At 40.1% G+C, this 17,073-nt stretch overlaps 3 protein-coding genes across 3 annotated transcripts in view; 2 read left to right on the top strand and 1 right to left on the bottom strand.

Moving 5' to 3' along the window:
- LOC134821969 (urocanate hydratase-like) overlaps positions 1 to 15,631 on the bottom strand; it is a 29,423-nt gene extending 13,792 nt beyond the window's left edge. The window contains exons 1-8 of the mRNA XM_063832807.1: positions 15,502 to 15,631; positions 15,220 to 15,330; positions 12,724 to 12,883; positions 8,586 to 8,682; positions 8,286 to 8,420; positions 3,686 to 3,876; positions 3,221 to 3,345; positions 2,724 to 3,015 (exon numbers count right to left, since the gene is read on the bottom strand). Coding sequence (XP_063688877.1) covers positions 2,724 to 3,015; positions 3,221 to 3,345; positions 3,686 to 3,876; positions 8,286 to 8,420; positions 8,586 to 8,682; positions 12,724 to 12,883; positions 15,220 to 15,330; positions 15,502 to 15,620 — 1,230 coding nt within the window. The 5' untranslated portion in view covers positions 15,621 to 15,631. The remainder of the gene's footprint in view (positions 1 to 2,723; positions 3,016 to 3,220; positions 3,346 to 3,685; positions 3,877 to 8,285; positions 8,421 to 8,585; positions 8,683 to 12,723; positions 12,884 to 15,219; positions 15,331 to 15,501) is intronic.
- LOC134821981 (zonadhesin-like) lies at positions 10 to 2,586 on the top strand. The gene is made up of 2 exons (XM_063832817.1): positions 10 to 1,095; positions 1,306 to 2,586. The coding sequence occupies exons 1-2, from the start codon at positions 96 to 98 to the stop codon at positions 2,055 to 2,057; spliced, it is 1,752 nt and encodes a 583-aa protein (XP_063688887.1). The 5' UTR covers positions 10 to 95; the 3' UTR covers positions 2,058 to 2,586.
- Positions 13,319 to 14,931, top strand: LOC134823381 (macrophage metalloelastase-like). Its single transcript, XM_063834840.1, has 5 exons — positions 13,319 to 13,447; positions 13,599 to 13,744; positions 13,916 to 14,064; positions 14,245 to 14,386; positions 14,550 to 14,931. Exons 1-5 carry the CDS (start codon positions 13,355 to 13,357, stop codon positions 14,680 to 14,682), a joined length of 663 nt encoding a protein of 220 aa, XP_063690910.1. The 5' UTR covers positions 13,319 to 13,354; the 3' UTR covers positions 14,683 to 14,931.
- Positions 15,632 to 17,073: the final 1,442 nt, after the last annotated feature.

Below are 17,073 nucleotides of genomic sequence, written 5' to 3'. Positions count from 1 at the left end.
GCAGGAGCTGCACTCATTAGAACACAGATATCCCATAGTTCACTTTTCTCAATAGTATTCAATACAACTGATACGTGTTGGCCGTGCTTTTTAACATGCTGTTTGTTTTCGCCGCCCTATTTGTTGCGGCAACTGCTCTCGAAGACCTCATGCCTGTCATAATCCAAGGACCAGCCAATTTTACCAACGGAGTCGGAGAAACTGCTAATTTTGTCTGCAAGGGTGAAGGCAGCCCCACTCCCAATGTTATGATTGTCAAAGAGGACACCATAACTGACTTCAATATGTTCAACGCTGGAGGAAATCGTCGAAGGTCTTTGGATAGCAAGGTGAGCGTCGAGAGGACTATCAAGAATTTGGCTCATACTGATCAAGGATGGTACGTCTGCATCGTATCCAATAAACACGGAGTAGCATTCAGCAGAGCCTACATGGAAGTGAAGGAAGATCTGTGCAGAGGAGTGAGGTGCCCTAAAAGGAAGTTCTGTTCTCCCAACTACCAGACTCTCACCACGGAGTGCCAGTGTAAACCTTGTGTGGACCCAACTTACAAACCTATCTGCGCCACAGATTGTCAGACTTACTACAACGGCTGCCACATGAGGACCCACAGTTGCGAGAATAACATTCCCCTCATATTTGTTAACGAAGGAGAGTGCAAGGTCGATCCCCTCGAACTGGTTGTGCCTGCTACCAAGATTGAGCTCAACGAAGGAGAAAGCCTGTCTCTGACTGTCTCCTACGCTGGTAGCCCCATGCCTACTTCTCTTAAATGGGTGAAGATGAGGAAGAATAACAAGCAAAAGATGGCCAGTGAAGACAGCGAACACTTCGTACAAAGTGTCACTGAGAGAGATGGTGGAGTCTACAAAGCTATTGCCATGCAGTGTAGCAAGAAGGTTGTCTCCAAAGATGTCGAAGTTGTTGTTATTCCCAAAGAAATCAACAACTTCGTTGATAACCCCAAAGCAAAGGTCTGCAAAGTTTTCGGAGATCCCCACGTTCAAACTTTTGATGGAAAGGTATATGATTTCATGGGAGTTTGCGACTACGTCTTAGCGATGGACGCCAATCGATACGAGTGGATGATTGTTGGTAAGTTCAAAAGACTAAGTACCTCATTTTCTACAAATTCCACATTTCACATTTATAACATTAAAAGCTATAAACTCTGAGAACTCCTACAATGTTGATTCTAAATACTATATTTACTAAACATACCAAAATTTTAACAATGTCAAGTCTGGGAATTTATATACATTGTATTTGTAGCCCTACAAATTTATTGAACGCAACTTATTTCAGGTCGATTCATGCCATGCGGAAACGGAGTAACATGTCTGGAGCAGGTTGTAATTCACCACGACAGGAGCAAGGCACCCCTGATTATTACCAGAGGTTGGATAGTCGCACAGAACGGAGAGAAGTTCCGTCTCAAGAAGAACACGCCAGCGGAAATAGACGACATGATTGTAACCTACACCGGACTAACGATAGAGCTGAGTATGCTGAACGGAGTAAAAGTCCAGTTTGACGGATTTTGGGGAGTTCAAATCATTACCAGTCCTGGAGTGAACACTATGGGAATTTGTGGTAACAACAACGGAGAGCCTGGAGATGACCTGTACAGAGGCAGGTTCGGAATGACCGGAGATGATAGCAACAAGTTTGGAACAAGCTGGGGCTACAGATACGACTGGTGTGGAATTGAGGAACCTGTTGGACAGGTGACATGCGATAACCAAGCAGAGGTAGAGGAGGAGTGCGATAATATGCTGGAGTCGGACGCTTTCTCGGAATGTGCTTCTGTTATCGGCACCAAATTCTACAGAGACTCGTGCATCGTGGACGGATGTGCTGCCAAGGTGGCACGATACGAGGGACGTTCTACTTGTGCTTTCGCAAACTCAATAGCTCAACACTGTCAGATTGCTGGATACAAAGTCCCGAGGAACTTCCTCCAGCAGATTGGTTGTGGAACTAAACGAGAGTTCCAGGCAGCTGTCTATAATTCAGGATGTCCACTCCAGGGTGATCCTCCTTACCTTGATGCCTAATAGACTATTCCAATTCTTAGACGCTGACCCTGTGAGTTTAGGCACCTAAGTTCCGGCTAACAGACTGAATTAGCCATCCACCGAACTGTCAAGATGAGCGGTGACTTTGCGAACACAAAGTTTCTCAGAGCGATGATTTTCATCCTTTATTTAGGAAATTTTTGATAAAGACTATATAATGATGACCTGCAAGAATTTTTCATTTCTGCGCAGGATGATAGGGGATTTTTAATGAAAAATATTGATGACCTGCAATATAATAGGTTCATTTCTGTTTATTGCACAGGATTGAAGAATGCAAATTTATGAAATGCTTTATGAAATACTTTATAAAAAACAGTTTATTTTATACACTTTTTACCGCAATATGTTATTTGAAAATATCGTTATAACGTAAATACTGAAAAATAGAATTTTATATATTAAACATCCTCATTTTATAAAGCCTTCCGTTTTTTATATTTGATGTGTGACTTTGTAACATTGTTGTGTTTTGTTATTTAATTATTGTTTTTCCAAATTCTTATAATCGAATTTTATTGCAAACTCCAAAACAGAACATTAGTAATTACGCAAAAACTTGCACACAAACTAGCCAGATGCAGTAAATGCACACTAGAATAATCCGTATCTGACAAGCTCGAACCGAAATCAAATTGTACCAACCTCAAGAAGGAAAGCGTTTCCATAGTCCCAGAAATGCATCCCCTTACCACAAAGGTAATTAACAGCTTTGACTTGTCTCCTTAACGACTCCTCAACTAAAGATTTAAACTGAGCCGGATCAGAGTTCATCATCACATTGCTCTCCTCGTAAGACAACTGTACGGGGTAGTACCCGCCGTTAAAGGGGTTGTGGAGGGAGGTTTGATCACTGGCAAGTTCGACCAGGTTCTCTTCAGTGCGCTCTGTGTACGCTGCAAATCCCTCCCATAAGGTCACCACATTTCCATGAAATCTGGGCGGGAGAAGTCTTATTAACAGTTAACTTGGTCCACTATTTAACATGTGTATTACAAGTCGAGACAAAATGGTCATGTTAATTCATTGACAGGCTAAACTGCAGACACCTGCTGCAGACTGCCACCCCAATGTTAATGTCGCAGCTCAGCTGCAGTCCAATTAGTATCTAGTAATGGGCAAAAACTAGAGCTTAAATTTACCCAATACTGAGAACTCTCGTGGCCTTCCTTGCTTCTCTGACAAGCTCTATACACTGATCAACAGAGTCAGCCACCTCTTGGATCCAACCCTGAGCGTGTCTTTTATCCAGAGCTTCTCGGGAAACCTTCGGTGTTGCTCCGTAAATTATCTTTATATTACAATTTCGCGTTTAGGTTAAGGACAATTTTATATTACAAAATTGAGGTATTTAATCAACATATTATATGAATTAAGGCTTGTAACATGAGATCTGTACCATGACTCCTCAGTAAAATCCTAATAGCATTATGCGTACGGGGGGCGTACGCGTATTCAGTTCTTTAAACTGAAAGTCAGTGTAAAAAACACATACTAAGTTAGGGGGGACTAAGGAGCCCGTAAGACCCCCCTTATTTAATACCTCCGCTATTTGTAACCCAGCAGTGTTTGTAACAACATAACATATTAATATTACAACCACTAACCTCAGCCACAACTCCAACATAGCCTGCAATAACTATAGCTTTACCCTGAGCTCCACTCATCCCACCCAGACCAGATGTTACGTATACTTTACCGGCCGTGTTGTTGGGGCCTAGGTACTTCCGACCAGCGTTCATCACTGTGATGGTCGTGCCGTGGACTATTCCTTGGGGACCGATGTAACAGTAGCTTCCTGAAAACAGTTCATCTGAGTTTAAGCTTTAGTTAAACCAGACTTTGAATAACTGATTACTGTTCACAATTTCTGAGTATCACGTGTGTATGAAAGAGGTAAGGAAATAAACGTTTAAACTGTAAATGTTTCGTTATATTACGACAGTTTACTCGGTGCCCAAATTGTTTGAAAATTTTAAAACATAATTCTTTCAACATTACTGCATAACAAGTTGTAACATATTGAAATATTGTAGCATTGATATTTCCTAATCCTAAGAAGAGTTTGATTAACTTGTTACATAAACGTGATAGCAAAAGTTATTATCAAAAACACGACTAATGAGTGGTAATGTTCGTTCCTATTCCAAAACGACATGTGAATATACTTATTCTCAGCGGATAAAGTTGGCACAAATCTTAAAAGGCGTTTGTTTATGAATTCCTGAAGATGATTGTTCCACACCCTCACTAGAACTCTAGAATGGACTTAGGGCTCAGATATCATAATCGTTTGTTAAGTTGTTATAATTTACAATGTAAAACGATACTTTTTAAATGCACGTTTAATTTAGAAAACGGTTGCAAAATCGAGTCCTAGAGCTGTTACCACCTTCGATATATCCGGACCCCGCCACTCGTTAAAATGAAGAAATATGTGTTGATAAAATGGGAATTTATAAATAACCATGCATACCTTAAATAAATAACCAAGCATACTTTTAAATCTGCGTTCCTTCCCTTAATCATACGCCAATTTGCTTTGATAGGATGCATGTTACATAGATAGGAGGCGGAAGGAACATAGGTGGAACATTCTCGACAAACTAGTAGCGAAGCCAGTTGCGATTGCATTTTAAACAGAACAATGGACATGTTACATACCATAATACCATATGTTCTGAATTGGGATCTAGCCAGCGTGAGGTTGAATTTGTCACATCATGGGACCAAAATATTTAGTATTTCTGTCGTTCAATTAGAAAATGTGATGCGATAAGATCAACACTTGAGGGAGAGAGAGTCTTGTTACACAAATGTTACAACGGATATTCTGCAATTAATGGTATTTCATGGAACTAGTACCAGCTAGTCAGTTAGTGCCAAGTAGTACTAGCTTGATATTACTGCTCATTTGAGATTCAGAGCATCTTATTTCATTTTAATTAATTAAAATCCAACTTGCAAGTTGCAGCCCAAAATACCACACCAGTGTCTATGAACGGTGCAGGCTCAAATAGGTGGTCACGCTGGCCGCACATAAATGATCCCCAAGTCACCGGCCGTATGTTCACCACAACTTCATGTCTGAGTAACTGATAAGCACCAGTCGAGCCCACTGCTGATGAGATGGACACCGTAATAATTTAAACTGTAAGAGGGTTTATGAGATTCTAGGTGGCAGGAATCCGAATTTTGATGATAGTAATTTGCAAGTTAACAGTTCCTGCGGGTTCTGTACGGAGTATTGGTGGTAGTGGTAACGCTGGGCAAAATAATATCTAGTTCTTCCACGGTCATCAGTCAAGAGTTCACGTTAAATTGCGGTTGAAGCAACTTATAGATGATATATCTTGGCACTTCAGTCAGGTCTGACGACTGTCATAATACGATTTGATACAATTTGAGTGGCTTCTTTGGTTAAGGTAAGGGGGTAGGGCAATTTGGTTGACTACAGTGAGGGTGAAAGGCTATTAGGCTATGCTATTTAAAGCGATAATTTTAGTAATGACGAGAACATAACTCCAGGAAGATCTAATGAAGTCTGGAACTTTGCAGCGATAAGTTGACCACAAACATTTCAAATCCCTGCCAGACACCTGTCGACTGGTGTGAACCCATTAGCAAACTCCACGCCCACCAAAGCGAGACTCTGTTCTTATTAGGGAATGACAATCTTGCATATTTGGTCAGAAACAAGTGCCGGGATAGAATCCGACCAGAATATATGCTGAGGTTGAGTAGCTTGGGTGGCTTGCGTTGAGCCTTCATGCCAACTTTAAGGTATTGACAGCCAAATTTAAGGGTAGAAGTAGGCTTTATCACACACATGCGAGAAAGAAAGCTTTGGTGGGTTTCCAGCCAGCATTTTTGTAGAAATAAACATAGCATTTCAGTGGAAATTATTCACATATGCAGTTTTTACGGTCAACTTGCAGACGCCCGTTCCTACTAAGCAGTCATTTAAAACAAACATAAGACAAACATAAACAGAATTGAATAATTTCACGTTGACGTGGCCAGACTGATTTAAGTTTCGCCTATTTTTTTCAATCAAACATATTAAGATATTAGTATTACAAACAAATATATACAACCAATTAGAAATACGTTTTATCAGTAACACGGGAGTAACACACAATTTATAATGGGATATGGGGAAAGAAGAAAAGTAATAGTAAAATATGGCCCGCATGAGCAGCATTATATCGTCTACAAAACGATTCGGGAGTCGCAACTTCGAATTCAAACTTGTGTCGTGTATGCCAATCGTACTACGACGAACCATTTTATATGTCCTAGTGATAAATATTATAAACATAATAGAAGCCTATATAACAGTTTAAATTTGTAAACAATATTGACCATAAAATAGTATTCTAACTTAAACTATCAACATAAGTTTAAGGTTGCTCGTAATAAATGTGTATAATAAACAATACTCCGTTATATCAAACTTACATGATTTTAAAGATCCTAGATAGTTGTTTCATATGCGAGACTGATCAACTCTTTAGGATGTATTTTTAACTATCGAAAAGACTTTCATTGCAGATTTGCAGTGTTAAATATTACAGTATATCTTACTATATATAAAGCGTGACGATATATTTATGTATATATATATCCGTACCATTTTACTGACACCACGGCATCAACTTTAACACGACTTTTCACAAAAACCGTAAATGATATACAACTTGAACTTTTTTGACTGGTTCAAATGCTTTAATAATAATGGCCATGAAAAAATAAAAAACAGGCCCAGGAACAAGAATTTTAGTGCCCAAAATTTGGACCCCCAAGTGGTGTTAAAAACGCGAATTAAATAAGTAATCATTATTTTAGTCTCTCGAGTCTTGAGACTGGTTCCTGCTATACTAGTATGTATAGTGTATATATTATATAAAACTGTAATCGAACTCTTCGATAGTAAAATATATATACCAAAATTTCGGTATAACAATACGATTTTCAGTAGAGGGCCAGCGCTAACAGTAGATTTTTGCTATATTTTTATTAAAAATTATGTTGTCATCATCATATCAATTATCATGTTGGTTTATAAGATGGCCAAAATCATCATCTCATGTGAGCATATTTAATTATGCAATGCATAGTTTAATCATCCTTTTCAAAGTGGCTTTTATCACTTTTATTAAAAACTATGTTGTCATCATCATATTATGTTGATTTAATGTGAATATACCCTAAGATGGCCAAAATCATCATCTCATTTGAGCATATTTGATTATGCAAAAAACATCATAGCAAGTGTTTTTTACCTTAATTTAATTCATAAGGTCCTTAGCATTTAAACCGACACAAGTTTGCGACACAGTTCCCATGGGAAAGTCTTAAAAACAGGCTAAAGTTTGAAAAACTAGAAACGCGATATACCCAAACTTTCACAACAGTTAAGTTGTCTCCTGTCACATACATACTTAGGAGTTAGGAGCCAAGAAAATACCTTAGCACAAATATCGCTATCTTTTGCAGTTGAACCTACAATTTATTTGAGGATAGAATTAATTTTATACTATCAAAAAAGGTCTGAAAAATAAACAGTATGGATCTTATTGTACATGATTTTAATGAAATGAAAGGAGTAAAGGACAGAAGTCGAGTGCAACAAATATTTGAAAATCCTTTTAAAGAGGTTTGCTTTGCTCCTTCTGGATATCCTTTATCTGTCACTTGGACCACTTAATTATGCGCTCATCTTGCACTCATCTCCCCAAAGTGAGCGAAGATCATAATTATATGACCCCTTTGTGCACAGAAATCAAGTGCACATAATAATTAGATGGTTTCACCGGAACGACGTTATGGTCTACTGCATTAGATTGAAAGAGTGTGATAGAATTTTAAGCGAATTTTAATTTTCTGACGACCGATTCCTGCAATGGCTGGTAACATCATGTCACCTAAAGTATTAGGCCATGAACAGGAGGCATAACTTTATCATAAAGAAAAACGTTTACGTGTGCTGAATTTTGGGCCACCCTGTAACTTAATTTAAGTCTGCCGCAGCGCCGCACTATAATATAATTTTTGGTTAATTTCAATTCAAAGGCTACACAGTACACAGTAGTCGAGACACTAGATCATTCTGCAGCAAAATGTATATAAAATGATGGCCATGATAATCTGAAAAATCTGCAACCATTGAACCATATCTTAAACATGTTTTTGACATTAGCTTACCGGCAGTCATTTGACCGTACATGGTACAACCCATAGCAAATAGTTTGTCGTACATGTCTTTAGAACTGTAGTTAGGAATCATCATACCGTTAGCTATCACAACCCGTGGTGCCCTCTTGTGAGAGGGAAATAGACCTGATTAGGAGCTTTTGTTAAACTTTTCAGAATAAATATAAGCGTCTTTGTAAATAAATATTAAATACTGTAAAACACACGAGACCACATTGTACTTTTTTTTTCAGAGATCATCCGTGTATATTTTTGCATAAATTTATCGCCAAAAATTAAGATATATCTTACCAGCAGGGTGGCCGGACATGATGGAGAGGGTTTGTTCGTTTGTCATTGTACTCAAATAATGTAGAGTTAGTCTAAACTGCGCCCAATTACTAAACACCTGAAACAGTGTTCCGTGAGAATATGTCAATACGATTAGTCAATAATTAGAATTAATAGAAGTAAAACCATTGTAAAACATGTTTTGGTTTTTAATCAGACACATCATCATCATCATTATAGCCAATCAGTGGCGGCGCGCCCATTTATGTCGCAGTGAGTGCTGAAAAGCCACCTTTTGCATAGCAAAATATTGTTTAGCGCCGCGCATTACACTAAAGCTTGTCTAAAAAACAGCCAGGGTTGACCAGTTTGTCAAGATAAGAAGCTGGGGGCGTCTAAACAACTTCGGTTCCTTATTCAACCTGCTAGATATCATAAAAAGGTGACAAATTCGACAAGAACTTGCAATGTTTACATAACTCAGGAGTCATGAAGTATCATATTCTTAACCAATCATGTAGTGAGCCTAATAGGATGTAAAAAGAGGAGGCTGATTAACCGCAAATAAAGAATTTTAAGCTACATTCAATTAATCACTGTCCACGTACAGAGTACGATAAATTTTCAGTCGCTCGTTTATTAAGAATAATCTCCAGGAAAAAGCAGTTAATACTACATCCAGTGGTCCAGTACATCCACACTGTGTGTAGGTTAGAGCTACACTACAGGTTATTATAATTATAGGCTACCTGGCTACTGATCAGTGTGTGACACGTATCCCCGGAAAGCAGACATCAACAGGAATATAACAATTGACTCAGCCGGCGAAAATGCGATTTGCAACGCCGTACCGCAGCAAGTGCCTAACATGGCCGTTACCACCGTAAGTAACAATTCCCTTACCTGGCCGTTACCACCTTTAGTAACAAGTCCCTAACCTGGCCGTTACCACCGTAAGTAACAAGTCCCTTACCTGGCCGTTACCACCGTAAGTAACAATTCCCTAACCTGGCCGTTACCACCGTAAGTAACAATTCCCTTACCTGGCCGTTACCACCTTTAGTAACAAGTCCCTAACCTGGCCGTTACCACCGTAAGTAACAATTCCCTTACCTGGCCGTTACCACCTTTAGTAACAAGTCCCTAACCTGCCCGTTACCACCTTTAGTAACAATTCCCTTACCTGGCCGTTACCACCTTTAGTAACAAGTCCCTAACCTGCCCGTTACCACCTTTAGTAACAATTCCCTTACCTGGCCGTTACCACCTTTAGTAACAAGTCCCTAACCTGCCCGTTACCACCTTTAGTAACAAGTCCCTTACCTGGCCGTTACCACCTTTAGTAACAAGTCCCTAACCTGGCCGTTACCACCGTAAGTAACAAGTCCCTTACCTGGCCGTTACCACCTTTAGTAACAATTCCCTTACCTGGCCGTTACCACCTTTAGTAACAAGTCCCTAACCTGGCCGTTACCACCGTAAGTAACAAGTCCCTAACCTGCCCGTTACCACCTTTAGTAACAATTCCCTTACCTGGCCGTTACCACCTTTAGTAACAAGTCCCTAACCTGGCCGTTACCACCGTAAGTAACAAGTCCCTTACCTGGCCGTTACCACCGTGAGTAACAAGACCCTAACCTGCCCGTTACCACCTTTAGTAACAAGTCCCTAACCTGGCCGTTACCACCGTAAGTAACAATTCCCTTACCTGGCCGTTACCACCTTTAGTAACAAGTCCCTAACCTGCCCGTTACCACCTTTAGTAACAATTCCCTTACCTGGCCGTTACCACCGTAAGTAACAAGACCCTAACCTGGCCGTTACCACCGTAAGTAACAATTCCCTTACCTGGCCGTTACCACTGTAAGTAACAATTCCCTTACCTGGCCGTTACCACTGTAAGTAACAAGTCCCTTACCTGGCCGTTACCACCGTAAGTAACAATTCCCTAACCTGGCCGTTACCACCGTAAGTAACAATTCCCTTACCTGGCCGTTACCACCTTTAGTAACAAGTCCCTAACCTGGCCGTTACCACCGTAAGTAACAATTCCCTTACCTGGCCGTTACCACCTTTAGTAACAAGTCCCTAACCTGCCCGTTACCACCTTTAGTAACAATTCCCTTACCTGGCCGTTACCACCTTTAGTAACAAGTCCCTAACCTGGCCGTTACCACCGTAAGTAACAAGTCCCTAACCTGGCCGTTACCACCGTAAGTAACAAGTCCCTTACCTGGCCGTTACCACCTTTAGTAACAAGTCCCTTACCTGGCCGTTACCACCTTTAGTAACAAGTCCCTAACCTGGCCGTTACCACCGTAAGTAACAAGTCCCTTACCTGGCCGTTACCACCTTTAGTAACAATTCCCTTACCTGGCCGTTACCACCTTTAGTAACAAGTCCCTAACCTGGCCGTTACCACCGTAAGTAACAAGTCCCTAACCTGCCCGTTACCACCTTTAGTAACAATTCCCTTACCTGGCCGTTACCACCTTTAGTAACAAGTCCCTAACCTGGCCGTTACCACCGTAAGTAACAAGTCCCTTACCTGGCCGTTACCACCGTGAGTAACAAGACCCTAACCTGCCCGTTACCACCTTTAGTAACAAGTCCCTAACCTGGCCGTTACCACCGTAAGTAACAATTCCCTTACCTGGCCGTTACCACCTTTAGTAACAAGTCCCTAACCTGCCCGTTACCACCTTTAGTAACAATTCCCTTACCTGGCCGTTACCACCGTAAGTAACAAGACCCTAACCTGGCCGTTACCACCGTAAGTAACAATTCCCTTACCTGGCCGTTACCACTGTAAGTAACAATTCCCTTACCTGGCCGTTACCACTGTAAGTAACAAGTCCCTTACCTGGCCGTTACCACTGTAAGTAACAAGTCCCTTACCTGGCCGTTACCACCGTGAGTAACAAGTCCCTAACCTGGCCGTTACCACCTTTAGTAACAAGTCCCTAACCTGGCCGTTACCACCGTAAATAACAATTCCCTTACCTGGCCGTTACCACTGTAAGTAACAATTCCCTTACCTGGCCGTTACCACTGTAAGTAACAAGTCTCTTACCTGGCCGTTACCACTGTAAGTAACAAGTCCCTTACCTGGCCGTTACCACCGTGAGTAACAAGTCCCTAACCTGGCCGTTACCACCTTTAGTAACAAGTCCCTAACCTGGCCGTTACCACCGTAAGTAACAATTCCCTTACCTGGCCGTTACCACTGTAAGTAACAAGTCCCTTACCTGGCCGTTACCACCGTAAGTAACAAGTCCCTAACCTGGCCGTTACCACCGTAAGTAACAAGTCCCTAACATGGCCGTTACCACCTTTAGTAACAAGTCCCTTACCTGGCCGTTACCACCGTGAGTAACAAGTCCCTAACCTGGCCGTTACCACCTTTAGTAACAAGTCCCTAACCTGGCCGTTACCACCGTAAGTAACAATTCCCTTACCTGGCCGTTACCACTGTAAGTAACAAGTCCCTTACCTGGCCGTTACCACCGTAAGTAACAAGTCCCTAACCTGGCCGTTACCACCGTAAGTAACAAGTCCCTAACATGGCCGTTACCACCGTAAGTAACAAGTCCCTAACCTGGCCGTTACCACCGTAAGTAACAAGTCCCTAACCTGGCCGTTACCACCGTAAGTAACAATTCCCTTACCTGGCCGTTACCACTGTAAGTAACAAGTCCCTAACCTGGCCGTTACCACTGTAAGTAACAATTCCCTTACCTGGCCGTTAACACCGTAAGTAACAAGTCCCTAACCTGGCCGTTACCACCGTAAGTAACAAGTCCCTAACCTGGCCGTTAACACCGTAAGTAACAAGTCCCTAACCTGGCCGTTAAGACCGTAAGTAACAAGTCCCTTACCCTGGCCGTTACCGCCGTAAGTAACAAGTCCCTTACCTGGCCGTTACCACCGTAAGTAACAATTCCCTTACCTGGCCGTTACCACCGTAAGTAAAAATTCCCTAATATGGCCGTTACCACCGTAAGTAACAAGTCCCTAACATGGCCGTTACCACCGTAAGTAACAAGTCCCTTACCTGGCCGTTACCACCGTAAGTAACAAGTCCCTAACATGGCCGTTACCACCGTAATTAACAAGTCCCTAACATGGCCGTTCCTACCGTAAGTAACAAGTCCCTAACCTGGCCGTTACCACCGTAAGTAACCAGCTCCTCAGGGAACTGTGCGACTCTCCAGTCCAAGTTGTTCATTATCATGAGTATCACAGCTGCTCCCTCCACTAGCTTTGTCTTGTACTCTGATATCGGGTATGCTCGCATCAGTGAAGTGTCCGGCATAAACCTGGTGAGGGTTGTGAAAATAAAACATAACCTGTGAAAGAAACAGTGCCTGAACCCTAAAGTTTGAAATATTTCAATGACCTGCGTTGTTGTGGTACAGGGATTGTTTCACCACTACACATCTTATATTTTATTTACAAACGGACGTGCAGTGATCAATGCTTATTGCTTAGAACATTAATTCTTTTCCACTCAGTGATCTGTAGACTCATTGATGACGATGTTAAGCGTAATTGATGCAATATAGATTTCACTGTTAACTCGGTACTGAAGCTTTGTTTATGCTTTTGTTACGTAACGATTGACGAAAAACGTGCGTCACTAAAAGTACCGCAAAATACATAAGAAATAGAAGTGTTTTCTGTGCAAACACACAGATCTCCTAAAAGCGGACTTTGAGTAGATGGCTGGATACGTATATCTTCCATCTTCAGTTTTCAATACTACAGTGTTGAATTCAGTTGTTGGTATCATGTTCATCTTCGTTACATCTTGGACGTTGGTTTTTCTTGCCTTTACAGTTATCGAGTGTGCTGCTGTTACGAAACTCCCCTATTTCTATAAAGTAAGCATGTTGACTGTTAAAATCATCCATACTGTGGTTCAAATTGTATTGCTCCTAAACACTATAACAAAAGTGTGTGTTGAAAACAAATGAAATCTATTCCAATGTTGCACTTATAACTTTAGAGTTTAGAGATTGTATTCCTCTTCAGCCACTATGTGGGAATGGTGATCAGCACATTGTCACGTACAGTTTAGAGAACTATCCACCGTGGACCAGTATGTCAGAACAAGCTGTTCAACAACAAGTTGTTATCTCATTTGAGGCTTGGAACCGCGCTTCTGGTAATTCACTCAGGTAAGAAGATACATGTGTTTTATGATTCGTACGTTCGCTTAATTTAGTTCTAACTTAGTTGCTGTTGGAAATAAAACTCACTTTCTATCGAATATAACAGATGAAGAGGCAAATACTGCCGACATTTATACAGTATCTAAGGAACGAACATAATTTTTCCGCTTTCCGTAGTTTTTTGCCAGCAGAGTCCAAGAAGAATGCAGATATTCTGATATCATTTAAAGAAGGGAAGCACAGATGTGTCAGATCTCCTTGTGTGATGACAGAAGCTTTTCCGGAAACCAATTACGTGCTAGCACATACCTTCAACCCAGAAGGAGGTAAGATATCTTAATTGTATAATCAAATGGATTCACATGGTCTTCAGTAAACAGTAGTTGTATAGTACATACTACATCCTTTTAAGTCTATAACAGTTAGGGACTTGGGTACATTGTATGTACTGTGTATAAACCTACTGGAGGAACAAAACCGACAAACAGCTAAAATTAGCGTTTCAGGATCTGAAGTACACATAAACGCGCGTATATTGTGGATAGAAAGCTGTAAGGATCTCAGAACACATCATTATACCCACGTGACAGCTTATGCAGTTCTAAAAGATATACTGACCCATGAGATCGGTCATGCAGTGGGAATCAAGTGAGTATGGACACGATATTTCAAATTTGGGTAAAACAACATGAATTGAAGAGTCCAATATAAAAAATTTTGCACATGGTAAGAGAATGGACACAAAGTTTATACTTTACAATTTAATTAAGTTGAATATAAATATTAGATGTTATGAATGCCCAATCTGCAGACACCTAAAAGGAGAGAAGACGATAATGCACTCTGGGTACTCAGCCTGCTCGGGCATGGCACCGTCTATTGGTCAACTTGATTACCATGTCATGGATATGATCGCGAAGTACTGCAACGAACACAAACATTAGCGTTAATAAAATAAATATTTAGTTAAGTTAATACTAACTAAGTTAATACTTATAATGGAACTTATTTTAAAGATTTAACATTAGTATGAGATTAACTGATTAAGTAGTGAATAGTTATAGTGTTGAACTTGACTTGATATGATCTAGGAAATTATTTAAATTCTGTCACTTAGTGAAGCACCGCTGATATTTATTAATTCTTGTTTAACTTACGAGTTTCAGAATCAAAAAAAGGTTAATTAAGTATGATATGACGATTGTTGATATAATGCTGTTTATAATTTACACTCTACAAAATGAATTCTTTGTGATTCCTCTTCTTGTGTAATTGCAGAAAAAAGTGTTGCAAAAGCAAAGGCTCTACCCATCCGATTGTGCTATTTACCGCACGAGGCTAAGGTTATATCAAATTGCTCTTATATGTCCTTGTCCCAGGATATTTTACAGAATAATAATAAGGATAAGGATAATAGGTATATATGTACATTATATATAGGTGATTATAATTTAAGTTGATAAATCATAAACTACACTGACCTGTACATGTAGATATGACCGAAATCGTCCAGTTCTTTTGCAAACTCTGCAGCCAGTTCGCTGTGACACTCCTTAGGGAAATACCGCAGAGCATTTTTGATTGCCTGGATTCTGAAAAATGATACGAAGTAAGTTGTATTAGTTATTTAGCACAATTGAAAGAATTAGAATAAGAAAGCTCAATAGTAATTATTACAGAATCGTTACTGTGATATTGATGAATAATCTATCAAAATCGTATTACCAGACAAAAGAATTAATACAATTCTTGATTAAAAGTACCTTTCACTGGGATTGAGATTATGGTTCCTGTTGGGAGCATGAGCTACATTTGAACATCTCTCTCTTGGTGGCGGGAGTGGATTAACTTGAAGTCCAGAACACAGCTCGACAAGATCCATACTAGCACTAAAAGTCTGTTTGTGGTTATTAGAAATTAACACTATTTAGGTTTAGTATTTGGGATATTTAACGAGTTCTAGTGATGTGCAGCATGACAAGTGATACACTCAGTATTTATAATGTAATTTTTAGGTTGCGGACATGATATTAAGAAACTGTTTACACCATTAAAATATTCAAAACCCCTAAAAGAAATCAAGTCATCCTAAAATGGTGATCAGTACAGATCAAGACAGCTAGAGTTAAAATTTGTTTCTCCAAGCAACTCTATGATCATCGGCTAATATCTTAAGCTTATTAAGATCATTCAAAGAGTTAAGTTTTAAACCTCTACGGGTCAAATCATTCACAATAATCTTGAACAAATTCTTACGATGCGCACCGACGCACCCTTTACAGTTTGTTGTGACAGCAAACTTTAACGCTAATGCAGCGGGGGAGTCATCAGCACTACGCAAGATATGACCTAGGAGCTTCCACCTTGCTTTAGGGACACGATCTGATAGCTTAACTGAGTTACATCTTAGGTATAAGTTTGCATTGGATATTGTTCCATGAGGCCAATAAATGTTCAGTAATGATCTAAGGTGTTTTCTATGGCAAATGTCTAGTTTTTCTAGTGACTTTGCAGTAGGAAACCAACTATTGCAATTGTACATGATGATTGATACAATTTGGGCTTCGTATGTATACTGCTATCTTTCTGGAAACGGAGATATTCTGCTGAGACCAGATCTTGGTGAACTTATAGAAGGCATTGTTCCCAGCAATGCATCGAGCAGCTATATATCACTTTCACTACACAACAATGACCCAAGAATCTTACTCTTCCGCCAATCTTCATTTCCACGTAACATGGTATCATCACGACCAGGGATTGTTTCTCCAACAGGAGCGAGGAAAACATGGGTAAATTATGTTTTCTCTGTGTTAATGAACAGGTTAAACTCCTTGAAGACTTCCTTAGCTATTGGTAGGATAGCTTCTAAGGATTCTTTTTCCACGTTCATGAAGTTACAATCATCTGAATACGCTGACTCCAGTGGCATACCTTCTTTTGAAATAGGGGGATTGGGTATGTGTGGGGGAGACTCTGCTAGTCGATGGCGTAGTTCTATAAGAGCTCCTGCTAGGACAAGAGTGAAAAGCTTGCATGATAGTATCAAGTATTAAAACAGCTTAGAGCTCAGTAGTCAAGAAATGGGATGTAGATAAGTTTACAGCATCTTATTCTTATTCTAAAAGTTAAGGGTGCATGTGCACATGATCACCAAGACAATACTACTGAAGAAGGCAACATAGCAAAAAATCTTTAAACAGCAACCACTAATTCTGAAAGAACTACAATGAAATCGTTAAGGGTATGGTATTCTTGGGTTTATAGCAATTTGTAAAAACTAAAAGCAGTGGTTCCATAAAGATCTACAGCTCCTCCGAAATCTTAAAGTGCCA

The sequence above is a fragment of the Bolinopsis microptera genome, chromosome 1, assembly GCF_026151205.1.
Source record: "Bolinopsis microptera isolate Bmic1 chromosome 1, MBARI_Bmic_1.0, whole genome shotgun sequence".
Lineage (NCBI taxonomy): Eukaryota > Metazoa > Ctenophora > Tentaculata > Lobata > Bolinopsidae > Bolinopsis > Bolinopsis microptera.
Note: the sequence above shows the minus strand (reverse complement) of the source record. Positions and strands in the feature narration are given on the sequence as shown.

Bases quoted from the DNA above. Each gene is read 5' to 3' on its own strand.
- LOC134821981 (XM_063832817.1), top strand. From the start codon at position 96: ATGCTGTTTGTTTTCGCCGCCCTATTTGTTGCGGCAACTGCTCTCGAA. The intron at 1,096-1,305 runs GTAAGTTCAAAA...AACTTATTTCAG, and splicing joins ATACGAGTGGATGATTGTTG to GTCGATTCATGCCATGCGGA.
- LOC134823381 (XM_063834840.1), top strand. From the start codon at position 13,355: ATGTTCATCTTCGTTACATCTTGGACGTTGGTTTTTCTTGCCTTTACA. The intron at 13,448-13,598 runs GTAAGCATGTTG...ATTCCTCTTCAG, and splicing joins AACTCCCCTATTTCTATAAA to CCACTATGTGGGAATGGTGA. The intron at 13,745-13,915 runs GTAAGAAGATAC...CGCTTTCCGTAG, and splicing joins GCTTCTGGTAATTCACTCAG to TTTTTTGCCAGCAGAGTCCA.